At 45.0% G+C, this 20,534-nt stretch overlaps 1 protein-coding gene across 4 annotated transcripts in view; it reads right to left on the bottom strand.

Moving 5' to 3' along the window:
- LOC124005221 (serine/threonine-protein phosphatase 6 regulatory ankyrin repeat subunit A) overlaps positions 1-20,534 on the bottom strand; it is a 40,457-nt gene that overhangs the window by 15,228 nt on the left and 4,695 nt on the right. For all 4 annotated transcript variants that reach the window (XM_046314264.1, XM_046314262.1, XM_046314263.1 and 1 more), the window contains 5 exons: positions 13,874-13,957; positions 8,794-8,872; positions 8,084-8,154; positions 7,771-7,971; positions 6,304-6,391 (listed from right to left, as the gene is read on the bottom strand). In XM_046314264.1, coding sequence (XP_046170220.1) covers positions 6,304-6,391 — 88 coding nt within the window. In that variant the 5' untranslated portion in view covers positions 7,771-7,971; positions 8,084-8,154; positions 8,794-8,872; positions 13,874-13,957. The remainder of the gene's footprint in view (positions 1-6,303; positions 6,392-7,770; positions 7,972-8,083; positions 8,155-8,793; positions 8,873-13,873; positions 13,958-20,534) is intronic.

Genomic DNA, 20,534 nt, shown 5'->3' on the forward strand with positions numbered 1-20,534 from the left:
GCTGTTCCATAAGGTGTTTTTTTAATCTGTTTTTTTTTTCTTCAATCAAATTTTACTGCTTATGTCAGTTACTTGATGTGGAATAGAATTCCATGTAGTCATGGCACTATGCAGTACTGTGTGCCTCCCATAGTCTGTTCTGGACTTGGGGACTGTAAAGAGACCTCGTGGCATGTCTTGTGGGGTATGCATGGGCGTCCGAGCTGTGTGCCAGTAGTTTAAACAAGACAGCTCAGTGCATTCAACATGTCAATACCTTTCATAACTAAAAGTAGTGATGAAGTCAATCCACTTTCAGCCAGGAGAGATTGACATGTATATTATTCATATTAGCTCTCTGTGTACATCCAAGAGCCAGCTGTGCTGCTCTGTTCTGAACCAATTGCAATTTTCCTAAGTCCTTTTGTGGCACCTGACCACACGACTGAACAGTAGTCAAAGTGCGACAAAACTAGGGCCTGTAGGACCTGCCTTGTTGATAGTGTTGCTAAGGCAGAGCATCGCTTTATTATAGACAGACTTCTCCCCATCTTTGCTACTACTGCATCAATATGTTTTGACCATGACCGTTTACAATCTAGTGTTACTCCAAGCAGTTTAGTCATCTCAACTTTTCAATTTCCACATGATTTATTACAAGATTCAGTTTCGTTTTTTTGTTTTGTTCCAAATACAATACTTTTAGTTAGAAATATTTAGGGCTAACTTATTCCTAGCCAACCACTGAAACTGCAGCGCTTTGTTGAGTGCAGTCATTTCAGTCGCTGTAGTAGCTGACATGTGTAGTATTATGCCATCCGCATACATAGACACTCTGGCTTTACTCAGTCAGTGGCATGTCGTTAGTAAAAAATAAAAAATAAAAAGCAGCAAGGGGCCTAAACAGCTACCCTGGGGAATTCCTGATTCTAACTGGATTATATTTGATAGGCTTCCATTAAATAACACCCTCTGTGTTCTGTTAAACAAGTGTAACTCCTTATCCACATTACAGCAGGGGGTATAAAGCCATAACACATACGTTTCTCCAGCAGCAGACTATGATCAATAATGTCAAAAGCTGAACTGAAGTCTAACAAGACAGCCCCCACAATCATTTTATCATAAATTTATCTCAGCCAATCAGTCATTTGTGTAAGTCAAATCAAATTTTATTTTATTCGTCAAGATAGAACTGCTAAAGGGGGAGGAGTTGCAGTCTACTGCAGAGATAGCCTGCAAAGTAATGTCATACTTTCCAGGTCCATACCCAAACAGTTCGAACTACTAATTCTGAAAATTACTCTCAAGAAATAAGTCTCTCATTGTTGCCGCCTGCTATACCGACCCCCCTCAGCTCCCAGCTGTGCCCTGGACACCATTTGTGAATTGATTGCCCCCCATCTAGCTTCAGAGTTTGTTCTGCTAGGTGACCTAAACTGGGATATGCTTAACACCCCGGCAGTCCTACAATCTAAGATAGATGCCCTCAAATCTCACACAAATCATCAAAGAACCCACCAGGTACAACCCTAACTCTGTAAGCAAGGGCACCCTCATAGACGTCATCCTGACCAACTGGCCCTCCAAATACACCTCCGCTGTCTTCAACCAGGATCTCAGCGACCACTGCCTCATTGCCTGTATCCTCTACGGTGCCGCAGTAAAACGACCACCCCTCATCACTGTCAAACGCTCCCTAAAACACTTCTGTGAGCAGGCCTTTCTAATCGACCTGGCCCGGGTATCCTGGAAGGACATTGACCTCATCCCGTCAGTTGAGGATGCCTGGTCATTCTTTAAAAGTAACTTCCTCACCATTTTAGATAAGCATGCTCCGTTCAAAAAATGCAGAACTAAGAACAGATACAGCCCTTGGTTCACTCCAGACCTGACTGCCCTCGACCAGCACAAAAACATCCTGTGGCGGACTGCAATAGCATCGAACAGTCCCCGCGATATGCAACTGTTCAGGGAAGTCAGGAACCAATACACGCAGTCAGTCAGGAAAGCTAAGGCCAGCTTCTTCAGGCAGAAGTTTGCATCCTGTAGCTCCAACTCCAAAAAGTTCTGGGACACTGAAGTCCATGGAGAACAAGAGCACCTCCTCCCAGCTGCCCACTGCACTGAGGCTAGGGAACACGGTCACCACCGACAAATCCATGATTATCAAAAACTTCAACAAGCATTTCTCAACGGCTGGCCATGCCTTCCGCCTGGCTACTCCTACCTCGTCCAACAGCCCCAGCCCCCCCGCAGCTGTTACAGACCTATATCCATCCTGCCCTGCCTATCTAAGGTCTTCGAAAGCCAAGTCAACAAACAGGTGACTGACCATCTCGAATCCCACCGTACCTTCTCCGCTATGCAATCCGGTTTCCGAGCCGGTCACGGGTGCACCTCAGCCACACTCAAGGTACTAAACGACATCATAACCGCCATCGATAAAAGACAGTACTGTGCAGCAGTCTTCATCGACCTTGCCAAGGCTTTCGACTCTGTCAATAACCATATTCTTATCGGCAGACTCAGTAGCCTCGGTTTTTCGGTTGACTGCCTTGCCTGGTTCACCAATTACTTTGCAGACAGAGTTCAGTGTGTCAAATCGGAGGGCATGCTGTCCGGTCCTCTGGCAGTCTCTATGGGGGTGCCACAGGGTTCAATTCTCGGGCCGACTCTTTTCTCTGTATATATCAATGATGTTGCTCTTGCTGCGGGCGATTCCCTGATCCACCTCTACGCAGACGACACCATTGTATACACTATCGGCCCGTCATTGGACACTGTACTATCTAACCTCCAATCGAGCTTCAATGCCATACAACACTCCTTCCGTGGCCTCCAACTGCTCTTAAACGCTAGTAAAACCAAATGCATGCTTTTCAACCGATCGCTGCCTGCACCCGCATGCCCGACTAGCATCACCACACTGGATGGCTCCGACCTTGAATGTGTGGACACCTATAAGTACCTAGGTGTCTGGCTAGACTGCAATCTCTCCTTCCAGACCCATATCAAACATCTCCAATCAAAAATCAAATCAAGAATCGGCTTTCTATTCCGCAACAAAGCCTCCTTCACTCACGCTGCCAAGCTTACCCTAGTAAAACTGACTATCCTACCGATTCTCGACTTCGGCGACGTCATCTACAAAATTGCTTCCAACACTCTACTCAGCAAACTGGATGCAGTTTATCACAGTGCCATCCGTTTTGTCACTAAAGCACCTTATACTACCCACCACTGCGACTTGTATGCTCTAGTCGGCTGGCCCTCGCTACATATTCGTCGCCAGACCCACTGGCGTCAGGTCATATACAAGGCCATGCTAGGCAAAGCTCCGCCTTATCTCAGCTCACTGGTCACGATGGCAACACCCATCCGTAGCACGCGCTCCAGCAGGTGTATCTCATTGATCATCCCTAAAGCCAACACCTCATTCGGCCGCCTTTCGTTCCAGTACTCTGCTGCCTGTGACTGGAACGAATGACAAAAATAGCTGAAGTTGGAGACTTTTATCTCCCTCACCAACTTCAAACATCAGCTAGCTGAGCAGCTAACCGATCGCTGTAGCTGTACATAATCTATTGGTAAATAGCACACCCATTTTCACCTACCTCATCCCCACAGTTTTTATTTATTTACTTTTCTGCTCTTTTGCACACCAATATCTCTACCTGTACATGATCTGATCATTTATCACTCCAGTGTTAATCTGCAATATTGTAATTATTCGCCTACCTCCTCATGCCTTTTGCACACATTGTATATAGACTCCCCTTTTTTTCTCTGTGTTATTGACTTGTTAATTGTTTACTCCATGTGTAACTCTGTGTTGTCTGTTCACACTGCTATGCTTTATCTTGGCCAGGTCGCAGTTGCAAATGAGAACCTGTTCTCAACTAGCCTACCTGGTTAAATAAAGGTGAAAAAAAAAAAAAAAACACATGTTTAGATGTTAATGCGAGTGGAGCGAAATGCTTGTGCATCTCGTTCCGACAATGCAGTAATAACCAACGAGAAATCTAACAATTTCACAACAACTACCTTATACACACAAGTGTAAAGGGATAAATAATATGTACATAAAAATGTATGAATGAGTGATGGTACAGAACGGCATAGGCAAGATGCAGTAGATGGTATAGAATACAGTATATACATATGAGATGAGTAATGTAGGGTATGTAAACATTATATTAAGTGGCATTGTTTAAAGTGGCTTGTGATACATTTTTACATCAATGTTTCTATTATTAAAGTGGCTGGAGTTGATGCAGTATGTTGGTAGCAGCCACTCAATGTTCGTGGTGGCTGTTTAACAGTCTGATGTCCTTGAGATAGAAGCTGTTTCACGGTCCCTGCTTTGATACACCTGTACTGACCTCAGCTTCTGGATGATAGTGGGGTGAACAGGCAGTGGCTCGGGTGGTTGTTGTCCTTGATGATCTTTATGGCCTTCCTGTGACATCGGGTGGTGTAGGTGTCCTGGAGGGTAGGTAGTTTTCCCCCAGTGATGTGTTGGGCAGACCTCACTACCCTCTGGAGAGCCTTACGGTTGAGGGCGGAGCAGTTGCCGTACCAGGCGGTGATACAGCCCGATAGGATGCTCACGATTGTGCATCTGTAGAAGTTTGTGAGTGCTTTTGGTGACAAGCCGAATTTCTTCAGCCTCCCGAGGTTGAAGAGGCGCTGCTGCGCCTTCTTCACGATGCTGTCTGTGTGGGTGGACCAATTCAGTTTGTCCGTGATGTGTATGCCGAGGAACTTAAAACTTGCTACCCTCTCCACTACTGTCCCGTCGATGTGGATTGGGGGGTGCTGCATCTGCAGTTTCCTGAAATCTATGATCATCTTTGTTTTGTTGACGTTGAGGTTATTTTCGTGACACCACACTCCGAGGGCCCTCGCCTCCTCCCTGTATGCAGTCTCGTCGTTGTTGGTAATCAAGCCTACCACTGTAGTGTCGTCTGCAAACTTGATGACTGAATTGGAAGCGTGCATGGCCACGCAGTTGTGGGTGAACAGGGAGTACAGGAGAGGGCTCAGAACACGCCCCAGTGTTGAGGATCAGTGGGGTGGAGATGTTGTTACCTACCCTCACCACCTGGTGGCGGCCCGTCAGGAAGTCCAGTACCCAGTTGCACAGGGCAGGGTCGAGACCTAGGGTCTCAAGCTTGATGACGAGTTGGGAGGGTACTATGGTGTTAAATGCTGAGCTGTAGTCGATGAACAGCATTCTCACATAGGTATTCCTCTTGTCCAGATGGTTAGGGCAGTGTGGTTGCGATTGCGTCGTCTGTGGACCTATTGGGGCGGTAAGCAAATTGGAGTGGGTCTAGAGTGTCAGGTAGGGTGGAGGTGATATGGTCCTTGACTAGTCTCTCAAAGCACTTCATGATGACGGAAGTCGGGTAACCTTTTGGTTACTAGTCCAACGCTCTAACCACTAGGCTACCTGTCGCCCCAAGCTTGATGATAGCCAGTCAATATTTAAAAATCACCCAGAAAATATACTTCTGTTGATATCGCATACATTCTCCAGATACTGACTGTTAGCACTTGGTGGTCTATAGCAGCTTCCCACAAGAATGGGCTTTAGGTGAGGCAGATTAACCTGTAGCCATATTACTTCAACAGTAATTAACATTAGATCGTCTCTAAGATTTACAGGAATATGGTTTTGAATATAGACCACCTCTGTTGGCATTTCTGTCTTTTTGGTAGATGTTATAACCATGTATTGTTACCACTGTATCATCAAAGGTATTATCTAAGTGAGTTTCAGAGAGTCAGAACATGAATGTCATCTATTACAAGCAAGTTATTGACTTCATGGACCTTGTTTCTTAGGCTACATATGTTAATGTCGGCTATTTTTATCATTTTTATTTTTTGCTTGATTGATAAGCTTCCCAGGAAAGCATTAAAAACAGGTAGACTTACTCATGTTATTTACATTGGAGCTTCTCTACTATTGCACACCACCTCAGTGCTAACAGTGTAACTCTGGTTTATAGGGGCTCATGATTACTGCATACAATAGCTGTAGGATAAACAGATGTATTCGGGTGCAATTAGGGGTACATCAATTAAATTACTTACATTGTGTCTGCCAATGCCCCTAAAATCATGTACATTTAATGCAGAATTATGACGACTCATTGTCACAACGGTGGGGACTAACTGAGCTGGTCTTGGATCATTTACCAGTCATTGTTTCAACGCAGCCTTGAAATGCCTGGACTGAGTCCAGGAGCCAAGATGATTTGGATGGACTCCGTCACATTAGTCAGAATGTAAATTATGTGGTCAACTCATTACCCATGTAAGCAGCCCAGTGGATTGCTCGGCGGTCCTTCTTGTCAAAAGCATTAATGTTGGCTCCTCTGGAGAGAAGCAGCCTCACCATCTAACAGGAGAAGGAGAGAAACAAAACACAGGCTGAGGATAACTAAAGCTAAATCTGCTAAAATCTGACGTCAAAGCCTCTCTTGAACAAACTCAAGCCTACAACTAGGGCTGTGACGGTCATGGGACTTCCGGTGTCGGTGATTGGTGTGCCGTATGTACACAGTCATCGACATAACTGACAGCCGACGGACGAAATATTAGCAAAGGAAAACATTAGTGTTTAGGCCTAACTGTCTTGCTCATAGGCGCGCAAGTCTCAAGTTAAGGGGAAGCGAATTTTCACCATGAATATATAAAGCATTCTATGCATCATGACATTTTTGTTAATGTGATTAGTAAATTGGATAGTCATCATTTAGGCTAAGAATCTAACTGAATCACTGTTCGCAAAAAAACATCTGTTCAATGCAGCGTGTGGTGGAGAAAGGCTAGGCTTTATCAGATATGTTTATTTTCATGGGAAAAGTCATTTTTTTAATCATGCAATTCTACTTCACTTTATACAACTAAAGAGATTAGCAGAATATTGTTCAATATGACTTTCAAGTGGCACTGACCCAGGGATAAAGAAAGTGAATATGCACACTCACCGGGGATATAGCCGATGCCAAAAATACTGTTCGCTCAATTAAGTTCAGAATCTTGATAATTAAAAAGACAGATTAGTCTTTTCATTGTCTTCTCTTTGAAGCAATAGCCAATTGCTTTCCAAGCTATGTTAGCCTACGGGTTTTGCACATATTCTGCAAACAGGCTGGTCCAAGTCATCGGAGTCTCCATCGTCGTTAGGTTTGAAACTGAAATGTGCCCAAAAAGGTGATGGTATGCTTTTTTGTTGTTGCAATGAGAGCAATATTTTTCACCTTACTCCTCCAACCTACTGTAACAATGAGAAATGTCAGAGGTGAAGGGCAGAGGCTACCCACCCACTCCCAGCCTGTAGGTGATAGATCTATAGATACTATAGTTAGCCCCCGGTCCTCACGTTTCCCCTCATCCCCAATGAACTGAATTGACCTTCAAAATATTCTCTCCTATCAGCACATAACAGTGTGGCGCATCAAAATATAGATGGAGAAGAGATGTATACAGTTTAATAGATGGACTAAGTCAGCAAAACAATAATAAATAGTTACCACTGCTGCTATGGGTAAAGTATATCTCCATCAAAATAAAGTTGATTAAAAACATGTTGGCATTTTTGACGGTAATTTTATTTTCATGGTGGTCTTCATCCAAAACTGTCATGGTTATCCAATTACCGTTACAGCCCTACATACAACCAATGTAGCTAATCGGATGCACCATAAACCTGGGGATAGGACAGGTATAAAGTGTAGACTACAGTGTGTAATCATGTCCATGCTAATTGCTAACCTCCAGGTGTCCGCTGAAGGCTGCATGGTGGAGCGCTGTGCGCCCGGCCCGGTCCGACACATTCACATTGCTGAGGAGAGGGACCAGGGCCTCAGCACAGCGGACCGCCTTATTGGCCGCAGCGATGTGGAGCGGCGTTTGCCAGTTCTTGTCCCTGGCGTTCACATCAGCAGAGTGTTTCAATAGCACCTGGACTGCCTCCTACAGGAGCACAGTTCAAATCATGTTCAACTTTGTATAAAGTGCATTTTGAAATCACAACACACTTAACAGTAAAACGCATATGCACAGGTGTGTCTATCAGTACACGTACCTCACTGCAGGAAGCCACGGCCCGGTGCAGAGGAGTGAGCCACTTGTTGTCTTTGGCATTTACTCTGGCTCCTGGGACACAGACAGAAAGACAGGTGACAGACCGACGGGGGACACAGACCGACAAAGGGGGACGGGGGAGACGGGGACGTAGGTTAGTTAGGCCACTGGGGTTAATAAGGCAACATCTTAAATAGCTGGAGCACAGAAAGGATGTGTCCAAAACAACACCCTAATGCCTGTATAGTGTACTACTTCTGACCAGGTCCCATAGGCCTACCCATTGGGCTCAGGTCAAAAGTAGTGCACTATATAGGGAATAGGGTGCCATTTATAATGCACTCAAAGCCTCTTGTAGAGAGCTATTCTGGGAATTGGACTTTCATTACACAGTAACACTCTGAAGAAAATGTCATGTCACTGAGTGGAGAGGAGTAGAAGGAGCTCAACCAACGTGAGATGAGGTGCAACCGAAATCATGAGGACATTTGGGAGGAACAGGTGCGACGAATTAAAATCTTGATACTTCACTAATCAAGTTAAAATTGGGACGTTTCAGCTGTCAATGTCCTTCAGTGTAATGACTTAATTTTTGTAAATACATCGACTGGACATAAGATCTTAATGGTAAGTAGGAGTGAAACGGTCACATTCAAACACAAGCATCAAAACAGAAGTCAGTGTAATCCTTCTCTTCAATGATAACCGTACCTGATAGTATGAGTAGCTCTAGAATTTCTGCATCTCCTAGATAGGCAGCAGCATGCAACGGTGTCCGCTTCTCATTGTCCTGTAGGGAAGAGCCGAGAAGCGTTATAGCTGTTTCATATTCAGCTAGTATGGATACAGGGATACATTTGATTTTAATTGTTCTCGTTTATACATTGTTATGGCTTGGATACTTCAGATGACAGCTGGATATGTATAGCTCTAACTAGCCTACACTGGGTTCCCCAGGCACATCCCTATGGCGGTGAAAGGTTGACAGGTTGTTGTTCCACCGCACGCTGTGCTCCTCCCCGCTGTCATTCCTCAGCACGAGGCGATGGGGCAGGAGAGGGACCCCACCGTCACCGTTGTTCAGGTGCAGGTGGGTGGCGACGGTCCGTCTGCCTTAAACCCGGGGCCTGAGGAGGCAGCATGAACCGTCTCAGGGTCTCTGGTCCCTATGAACCTCATCGGTCTGCTCTAGAATTTCATTAACCCCTGGGCCAAACGGGATTGGGCCAGGCAGAGATGGTGCTGGGAGGTAATCACCTGCGCCATGGCCTGTCCGTTGGAGCAGGCCACATCCCTCTGGAGCAGGGAAAGCAGGCGAGACGCTCCTCTGTGCCCCCCTGCAGCCGGGGCAACAGAGTCTGCAGGTAGGCCTGCAGCAGCATGGCCGCGTTGGTAAGGCGGCCAAGAGAGCAAAGGGACCCATGTGGCTTTCAAGTCCGCATCAAAGACTCTGAGGGGGTCCCGGCTTCAGCCGTGGATTCCACCCTATAATCTCCCGGTCCGGGAGGACAATGGCAGCTATCATGGTGTCCATGCTTGGGTACTCCCGGAGGCCGAGTGACTCTGCACCCTGCAGCATAACTCCCTGGTCCAGTCTCTGTTGTGAGTCAGGAAGCACCCCCTGGCAGAGGCCCAGCTCTCCTGCAAGGCCTCACAGAACTCAGCAGAGATGGAAACAAATGGAGAGTCATAAATGTCCACTAGTTTGATGTCCAGTGCAGAGGCTACCCGAGTGAGTAGGCCCCTCAAAGCCTCAAGGCAATGAAGCCTCACTGCCGGCTTCTGATGGCCCGTCAGCCTGGTAGCCCCGCTCACAGAGGTGAACAGTCTCAGCATCGCCCCACATGAACAGCCCATCACTGGCCAACAGGGAACAGCTGTTGTCGCCATCGAAGCTATCAACCTCCTGACGCAGGGCATGCGCCCTCCGTTCAAGTTTGTCCCAGTGGTCCGACTCCTGCCGCCATCCAGGACTGGCAGCAGAAGAGCTCTGCCTGCAGTGGCTCCATCCACGCTACTGGACTCAGTAGCGGGACTAACAGCTCGCTGGCTCACCACTCCTGAGGGAGGGAGTTCATCCCCAGCCTGTGCCTGGCCGACCCACTCGCACATGGCCTCCAATCACACCAGGCGCTCTGAGAACACCACACAAAACAGGCATCCAGTAAGGCACTCCACCGCCCTCTCCGTGTGGCTCAAACCCAGGCAATGCACAAGGAATGCGGATCTCCAGGGAGGATGTCACCATCACACCTATCAAAGGGAAGCCATAAGCTCAGCCAAGCCAGCAAGGCCACGGAGCAGGGGTCTGACACCCAGGGAGAGCTTATATCGTGACCCGCTTCGAGGAATAGGAACGACACAACAGTGGTAGGCCTGATAACCGACAATGACAAGACAGCCTATAGGGAGGAAGTCAGAGACCTGGCCGGGTGGTGCCAGAATAACAACCTATCCCTCAACGTAACCAAGGCTAAGGAGATGATTGTGGACTGCAGGAAAAGGAGAACCGAGCACGCCCCTATTCTCGTCGACGGGGCTGTAGTGGAGCAGGTTGAGAACTTCAAATTCCTTGGCGTTCACATCAACAACAAACTAGAATGGTCCAAACACACCAAGACAGTTGTGAAGAGGGCACGACAAAGCCTATTCCCCCTCAGGAAACTAAAAAGATTTGGCATGGGTCCTGAGATCCTCAAAAAGGTTCTACAGTAGCAACATCGAGAGCATGCTGACACTGGTTGCATCACTGCCTGCTACGGCAATCGCTCAGCCTTTGACCGCAAGGCACTACAGAGGGTAGTGCGTCCGGCCCATTACATCACTGGGGCCAAGCTGCCTGCCATCCTGGACCTCTACACCAGGCTGTGTCAGAGGAAGGCCCCAAAAATTGTCAAAGACCCCAGCCATAGTCTGTTCTCTCTACTACCGCATGGCAAGCGGTACCGGAGCTAGGACAAAAAGACTTCTCAACAGTTTTTCCCCACAAGCCATAAGACTCCTGAACAGATAATCAAAAGGCTACCTGGACTATTTGCATTGTGTACCCCCCACCAACCCCTCTTTTTACGCTGCTGTTACTCTCTGTTTATCATATATGCAGTCACTAACTATACATTCATGTACATACTACCTCAATTGGGCCGACCAACCAGTGCTCCCGCACATTGGCTAACCGGGCTATCTGCATTGTGTCCCACCCACCAACCCCTCTTTTACGCTACTGCTACTCTCTGGTCATCATATATGCATAGTAACCATATGTACATACTACCTCAAATCAGTCTGACTAACCGGTGTCTGTATGTAGCCTCGCTACTTTTATAGCCTCGCTACTGTATATATCCTGTCTGTTTACTGTTGTTTTATTTCTTTACCTACCCATTGTTCACCTAACACCTTTTTTGCACTATTGGTTAGAGCTTGTAAGTAAGCATTTCAATGTTGTATTCAGGGCACGTGACAAATAAACTTTGATTTGATAAAATACCTAGTACCTCTGCAAAAAAACAGGCAGACAAAAAAAAACAGCAACCAGGTAATGGAATTGATTTATGGGTCGTTTTGTTTTTTTACACCAACTGCGATATTACCTAGCTGGTTTAATATGCAAGCAGAAAACAAAACAGCACCATATGGAGTAACTCTGTTAAGGAACTCCAAAGTTAACGTATCAACGAAGTGAAAGCCCACCACGATACTCTTACATTCTGCAGGGGAAAGAACAAGAAAAAAAACCCTGTAGGGTAATCAGCAGAGAACGGCATGTTAACCTTTTTGGGATAGGGGGTAGCATTTTCACTTTTGGATAAACAGCATGCCCAGGGGGAACTGCCTCCTACTCTGTCCCAGATGCTAATATGTGCATATTATTATTAGTATTTGATAGAAAACACTGAAGTTTTTAAAACTGTTTGAATGATGTCTGTAAGTATAACAGAACTCATATGGCAGGCGAAAACCTGAGAAAAATCCAACCAGGAAGTGGGACATTGGAGGTTTGTAGTTTTTCAAAGCTTGGCCAACCGAATACACATTGAGATCTGGATGAGGTTGCACTTCCACTAGATGTCAGCCGTCTTTAGAAACTGGTTTGAGGATTCTACTATAAAGGAGGGGCTCATGAGACCCGAGTCAGTAGTCTGGCAGAGAGCCTTGGTCTCATGACGCGCGCTCCCGACAGAGAAGTCTCTTTATTTCTGTGAATAACACTTGTATCTTTTATCAATGTTTATTATGAGTATTTCTGCAAAATCACTGGATGTTTTGGTATCAAAACATTACTGCACGTAATGCGCCAATGTAAACTGAGATTTTTGGATACAAATATGCACATTATCAAACAAAACATACATGTATTGTGTAACATGATGTCCTATGAGTGTCATCTGATGAAGATCAAAGGTTAGTGATTCATTTTATCTATATTTCTGCTTTTTGTGACTCCCATCTCTGGCTGGAAAAATGGCTGTGTGTTTTTGTGACTTGGCTCTGACCTAACAATCATATGTTGTGCTTTAGCTGTAAAGCACTTTTTAAATCGGACACGATGTGTAGATTAACAAGATGTTTATCTTGCATTTGCTGTATTAGACTTGTTAATGTGTGAAAGTTACATATTTCAAAAAAATATTTTGAAATTTTGCGCGCTGCCTTTTCAGAGCAATGTTGTCGAGGGGTTCCACTAGCGCTAGAAAGGTTAAAGCAATTCACAACACACAGAACAAGCCAGTCAGCAAGTTGTGTAAGTAAAATACTGTTTGTGGCAGCCAGAGCAACCAATATATTAATGGATACACACAGAGTTGTAGTGTAACGCTAAGGAAACCAGCAAGACAAACCACGGGCGGAAGATACAGATCAACCACACGCAGCGAGTAGAGCACTGAAGAGGGTTCTGAGAGCTGCTCCAGGCTGCAAACAGCCAGTGAGTATACTTCCCCCCAAGATATTACACTTACCAGTGACCTACCAAGCGAACTTCAGAAAGTTTGTATATCAACCATACGGATGTCCGCCGAGAAAATGTGTATCATGGGGTCTATATATAGGGGCGCACCCCAGCCGTGAAACAAGTGTACACTGGAGTAAATCTGTAAATCCTCACCTCGGATGTATCCCTCTGCCGTGAAGTGATACCAATATATTGGAGTGATCCAATATAGTGAAACATAACATGGACATTTCTAAGTGACCCCAAACTTTTGAACGGCAGTGTACGTACTTGAACACAGGGTTTCCCAAACTTGGTCCTGATTAAAATAATCAAAGCTTGATGCCGAGTTGGTTATTTGAATCAGCTGCATAGTGCCTGGGCAAAAAACGACATGTGCACCCAAGGGGGGCCCCTAGACCAAGTTTAGGAAACCCTGCTAAAAGGCTACAGCTCTTTAAAAAGGTCGTATTTTGAGACAAATCAAGTCTGCTCCAGCCTATAAGAACGAGGAAGAATGTGCCTACGGCTGATGAAAGGAGTTAACCGTTCTGATCAGGCTAAAACATTCAGTAGGGTTGCAAAATTCCAGTAACTTCACCAACATTCACAGGTTTTTCCTGAAATCCTGGTTAGACAGAGGGTTCCGGAATTCCTACTTATTCCATTCTGATTCAGGAAGTCTTCATATCGAGATTTCTGGGAAAACCTGGGCATTTAAGTTTCTAGAATTTTGCTACCCTGGATTTTGGCAACAAATGACTTCAGTTATAAGTATGAAGAAGAAAAAAAAGAGTTACTATCCAGAGGACAGACAGGAGGGTGGGAATAATGGTAGGAAACAGCTGGGATGATTACCTGAACATTCACATCCTCTTTCTGAAATATGAGGGAGCGCACTTCATCTGGGTCCACATTGAAGATGGCTTTCAGTAGGCCAGGCTGGAAGAGAGGGGGGGGACAGAAAGAGACAGGGGACAGTGTCATTCATTGATTTGAACAGTCAGTGCCTCTCAAAGACCTGTTACTATTCAATCAGCTTAGCTAAAACCAACACAAAAGGAACAATCCAAGAATAAAAACCAAGTAGGTTCAAATCTCAACTCTATAGTGAGACATGGAGCCTATACAGTCACTACTAGAACCATGGCGACAACCTCATTGTGGCTGTGCAAAGGCAGCTAACCTGGAGTCCTTTGGCCCAATACCTAACTATGGTATCAAGAGAACTAGAGCTCTCATCCTCCTCAACACACACACACGACTCATTCACTCACAAAACACGCTAGTCCTAGTGTCCAACAAAAATTCCTTCTATAAAACAGAGATGAGAGCAGCAACTTCCAGAAGGTCACACACACACACTAAGAGGGTGGCAGCTTCGCAGGGAATTCACAAATGAAACCAGGCAACGCGACTTCATTTACAGTCAACCATTAACAACCCCCCCCACCACCCATCTCCACACTTTGTACAGAAGGCTAAAGTCCTATTCTTAAAACAAAGCAGCATTTATCCTTATTTTTTTAACTCAGTAGAACATGCCATTCCTGTAGATGGGGGGAGGAGCTCTGTTGAATGTCTTACACATGCCCCTCCCACCCAGGACCCTGCTTCCCATCACAACTGGGTGAAGAAGCAGAGGAAGAAGACTTACTATTTTTTTTACAGGGTGACTAATCACATACAGTCCTGGTTTCCTGTCCTCACTTCCCTTCTAGAGGGATCAATGGCTATTCAACAAACAGCCCCAAAGCGCTACATTACACAATGTGAAAAACTGAAATGTCCCATTTTATTACTGAAATGGGACATTTCTATACATGCTGCTATACATGCTGCTGGGCACACAAATCCTATAAATCTACTACATGTTTTGTATGTAAATCTGTGTCTGGGCTCCTCTCTAAATCACAAAGGCCCAAAGCTGAGGGGGAATTGATTGACACATCAACATGCAGTCAGATATTGTACAGCTCATCCATTATGGTAAATCCTCTGATAATATAATATCCCATTCACCTCCAAGGCAGCAGCGTCACTCAATCTGCAATACAGTGTAACATAACACAGAGCCGTGTGACTGCTGGTGACCATTGGGGCTGTTTTGTTTTTCCATTGCAAACCTGGAGGGAAGGGTTACTGACTGGCCTGGAGGGAAGGGTTACTGACTGGCCTGGAGGGAAGGGTTACTGACTGGCCTGGAGGGAAGGGTTACTGACTGGCCTGGAGGGAAGGGTTACTGACTGGCCTGGAGGGAAGGGTTACTGACTGGCCTGGAGGGAAGGGTTACTGACTGGCCTGGAGGGAAGGGTTACTGACTGGCCTGGAGGGAAGGGTTACTGACTGGCCTGGAGGGAAGGGTTACTGACTGGCCTGGAGGGAAGGGTTACTGACTGGCCTGGAGGGAAGGGTTACTGACTGGCCTGGAGGGAAGGGTTACTGACTGGCCTGGAGGGAAGGGTTACTGACTGGCCTGGAGGGAAGGGTTACTGACTGGCCTGGAGGGAAGGGTTACTGACTGGCCTGGAGGGAAGGGGTACTGACTGGCCTGGAGGGAAGGGGTACTGACTGGCCTGGAGGGAAGGGGTACTGACTGGCCTGGAGGGAAGGGGTACTGACTGGCCTGGAGGGAAGGGGTACTGACTGGCCTGGAGGGAAGGGGTACTGACTGGCCTGGAGGGAAGGGGTACTGACTGGCCTGGAGGGAAGGGGGTACTGACTAGAGGTCAACCGACTAGAATTTTTCAACGCCGATACCAATTATTGGGGGACCAAAAAAGGCGATTAAAAATCAGCCAATTTTTTATTTATTTGTAATAATGACAATTACAACAATACTGAATGAACACATATTTTAACTTAATATAATACACCAATAAAATCAATTTAGCCTCAAGTTAATAATGAAACATGTTCAATTGTTTAAATATTGCAAAAACAAAGTGTTGGAGAAGTAAAAGAGCACATATTGCAATGTAAGAAAGCAAACGTTTCAGTTCCTTGCTCAGAACATGAGAACATATGAAAGCTGGTGGTTCCTTTTAACATGAGTCTTCAATATTCCCAGGTAAGACGATTTAGGTTGTAGTTATTGGAATATTCCCCTCTATACCATTTGTATTTAATTAACCTTTGACTATTGTATGTTCTTATAGGCACTTTAGTATTGCCAGTGTAACAGTATAGATTCCATCCCTCTCCTCGCCCCTACCTGGGCTCGAACCAGCAACACAACGACAATTAGCGCGCGCTAACTAGCTAGCCATTTCACTTGAGTTACACGAGGCTCATCTTGGGAGTTGATAGGCTTGAAGTAATAAACAGCACAATGCTTGACGCACAACGAAGAGCTGCTGGCAAAACGCTTGAAAGTGCTGTTTGAATGAATGTTTACGCTCCTGCTTCTGCCTTCCACCACTCAGTCAGATACTTAAATGCGCAGTCAGATTATATGTAACGCAGGACACGCTAGATAAACTAGTAATATCATCAACCATGTGTAGTTAACTAGTGATTTTGATTGATTGTTTTTTTTATAAGATAAGTTTAATGCTAGCAACTTACTGCATTCGCGTAACACTCCTTGTGGAGTGCAACGAGAGAGAGGCAGGTCATTATTGCGTTGGACTAGTTAACTGTAGGGTTGCAAGATTGGATCCCCCGAGCTGACAAGGTGAAAATCTTTCTTTCTGCCCCTGAACGAGGCAGTTAACCCACTGTTCCTAGGCAGTCATTGAAAATAAGAATGTGTTCTTATTAACTGACTTGCCGAGTTAAATAAAGATTAAATAAAGGTGTAAAAAAAAAAGAATTGGGTTAAAATCGGCGCCCAAAAATACAGATTTCCGATTGTTATGAAAACTTTCGGCACTAATTAAAATCGGCCATTCCGATTAAATCGGTCGACCTCTAGTACTAACTGACCTGGAGGGAGGGGGTACTGACTGACCTGGAGGATAGGGAGCACTCTCTGAGGGCAGGGGAGCACTTCCAGGAGCTGCATCCCAAACTATGTAGTAGTGTACGTGCACTACTTTTGACCAGTGCACAACAAATGTAGTGCCATTTGGGACGCAGAGGCTCTGAGGGCCTGATTGCCCATGAGAGCCAGAAGGTACACAAACCCTTTAACTCTGACTTCATCCACGCTGCCAACAAGTAAACAGACAAAATCACTGGGTGAAATTAGCCTACTCAGAGGGTTGTTTACTTTCCATTAAGTTTTGCTTGGCTAATACTGACAAGCACTTCCCACCTCTCTGGGGGACGGTTGCAAAGACAAAGGCATGGACGGTAACTGATGATATTATTATTATTATTTATTAATAGAAAGGATATGACCAGTAGGCTCACCATTGTTTTCTAGTGTATTCTGAGTAGGACAGACAACTAGCTTTGTGCTCCAGCCTGCATGTGTACTTTCAGCACCGTTCATCTTTATTCAGATCCCCATTAGCTGACGCCATGAATTCCTGTTCCTGGGGTCCATACCTCACATCCTTTACCTCCATTAATCAGCATACCATAAAGTACCATTCATTACTATACCATAAAGTTGAAGTACCATTGTAATGGATGCAGCCTGTTTGGGGCCCTTGTTTTTCTTCTTGCAGAGAGGAGGAGACGGGGCCTAAATGATGAGTAAACCACTCAGGACATCTGATGTGTTCCAGTGCCCAGCTAATTAGCGAATGCACTTCCTCCTCCTCCATCAGCACAGCAGCCCTCTAGCGCTGCCCTGCACAGCCTTCTGAGACAGATGGCATCCCAAATGGCACCAAAACCCTATGGGTCCTCATCAAAAGTAGTGCACTGTATAGGGAATAGGGTGCAATTTGAGACCGAACCCTGGGCCTGCCTACACCCTGATGGGCTGCTCCATCCATTCTCCCCTGTCAATACATACTTACAATGATTCAGGAACTGACATATGAGGGACAAAATACAGTAGAGCAGACCTATGGCCTTCAGATTTACATCGCTCTCATTCCAATGCCCTTGCAATGCACGTTTGTTTGAATAGGCCTACTGACTGTTGGTCTCAGTCTTTGCTTAGTCAGCGATGTTTCAAATCAGATCTGAGACAAAACACCAGTCAGTCTCATGCATTCCTACATGTCAGAAAACACTGTAGGATCACATTTCTAAATCTGGTAATTGTTTGACTTGACTCACATCATTGTCCATGTTGGTGGTGGCTAGTAGCTAGTGGTATGTACCAATCACATCATGACAATAACACTCTCTGTTTTCACACAAAAAGGTTGTCAACTGACTAGATCAGGGGTTCTTAAATGTTTTAGTCTGGGACCCAAATGAGACCCAAGGACCCAAGCCTGGGACCCATGCTCATGAACATGTGTCCATTTTGGGGCCCCCAAGCAAGATTTGGTTGGGTTAGAGTGCACCCCCTTTTGACGACAGAGAATTTTTAAAAACCTTTTTTTTAAAGTTAATTTCCTGCAGTTCTACACATTTTGAATGGCTTATGCTATATTAGTATGATATCAGAGTGACTAACAAAATCAATGGGGGCCCCCTGGAGGTCAGGGCCCCTGGGCACGTGCCCTGCATGCCTGGTCGGGATTTGACCATGAATACTACAAGTTTAGATAGATATGTTAGCTGGCAAGACTAAAATAAAAATGGTAGCGGACATGGGCTAATTGAGTGACTAAATGATTGACATAAGAGAAAGCTGGTGGTGCACAACCGCATTTAGAAATTGCACCTTAAGTATTCTACTATTCAAACACTAAACAGTAAGTTGAAACCACGACGTAGCCCCCCCCTCCGGATTCGAAAGTTAAAAGGAACCACCACCTTTCATAAGTTCTCATGTTCTGAGCTCAAACGGGGAACTCAAACGTTAGCTTTTTTACATGGCACATATTGCACTTTTACTTCTCTAACACTTTGTTTTTGCATTATTTAAACCAAATTGAGCACGTTTCATTATTTATTTGAGGCTAAATAGATGTTTATTGATGTATTATATTAAGTTAAAATAAGTGTTCATTCAGTATTGTTGTAATTGTCATTATTACCATTTTGTAATTTAAAATTTAAAATAAAAACATTTTTTTTTAAATCGTCCGATTAGTCAGTATCGCCTTTTTTTGGTCCTCCAATAAATCGGTATTGGTATCGGCGTTGAAAAATCATAAATCGGTCGACCTCTAATTTCTAGGCTTCTGAATGAGCAAGATCACAGAGCCAAGTCCTAGTTCTGGTACATGATTCTGTTGTCCTATAGCTTGGGCCTTTATCAACATGTTAATGTATCGCCGTAGATAGGATTGGAAAGACCTCTCAAAACAACACTACAGAATACACAAATTCAATGTCAACCATGTGATGCTAGAGAGCGACAGCTAAATATAGTTAGAAGAAAACATGGCCATTTACAGCCCTAAACAGTCAGCTGTACTAGCAGGGCAGTTCCTGATGTCTATTGAAAAGAAGCTTTGAATAGAATTTGCTTCAGGCACTCCCCCTCATTCTGCTATTAAAAATGCAGGCTACAATTGAGGTTAGAAGATCCAGTGTAGTAACAAGTAAGCACTTGTGCTACAAGAAATGTTTTGTTTAAAAAGATGTCCCGTTGTCTTTCTCTCTGAAGGGCGACGGACAACTATCCCTGATCCAGTGTAATAGGTTTTCTAAGCCTCTCCAGCAGCACAACCGACCCTGCAGTGCACCACCACCTCATACAATCCAGTCTAGTTAATACCGTCACCATGGAGACAGCTCTTTGGCAACTCCTGAGCCTCTCTCATTGGAGTCTGGTCACATGATCATCTATGACAAACACAATGAGGGGATACATGCGCATACATATGTCTCAAGTATAGCATGTGTGCACACATAACTCTGAGACAGACTCTGGTACACTCTTGAAAGCACAAAGACTAGCACACAGGACCGATGTGCAAACACAAAGCCTAGCTACTAGCATTCATGCAGCATATACTGCCGGTGTGATAAAGACGGTCCAGTAGTGATAAGAGCAAGCTATTCAGGCTATGATAAGTACAAGTGTGGCACAGTAGAGCCTTTCGTTATTCATTCTCCAACTGTCAATAAATCACACATACACTTTTACCACCCCTCCACCATGACCCCTTTATAAAACTATTCAATAACCCAATGGAAAAAAATGACATGCCAATATTTTAGTGACCATGGTCTTCTATTCAAAACAACATGATCATCTAGTCTATGTAAGGCCTTGTATTATCAACAGCAATGGATGCAGTACAGCACAGTGACACTACTTTTCACATTCATTTAAAACATTCCATATATTATACTGTCTCAATGAGAGAATATTGAGATGTGTAGAGCAACAGCTCAGGAAAGTTATCGTGCATGAATTAGGCCTAGATCTAGAAATGAGATGAGGCTGGACAAGAGCAGGCCCAGGGCATACACTGATATAGGAGAGGTAGACTGGAGAGCTATGTCTGGATCTTTTAGGGTGCAAGTACCAGTTAACCAAAAGCTGCTTAGCCTC

The sequence above is a fragment of the Oncorhynchus gorbuscha genome, linkage group LG19, assembly GCF_021184085.1.
Source record: "Oncorhynchus gorbuscha isolate QuinsamMale2020 ecotype Even-year linkage group LG19, OgorEven_v1.0, whole genome shotgun sequence".
Taxonomy (NCBI): Eukaryota; Metazoa; Chordata; class Actinopteri; order Salmoniformes; family Salmonidae; genus Oncorhynchus; species Oncorhynchus gorbuscha.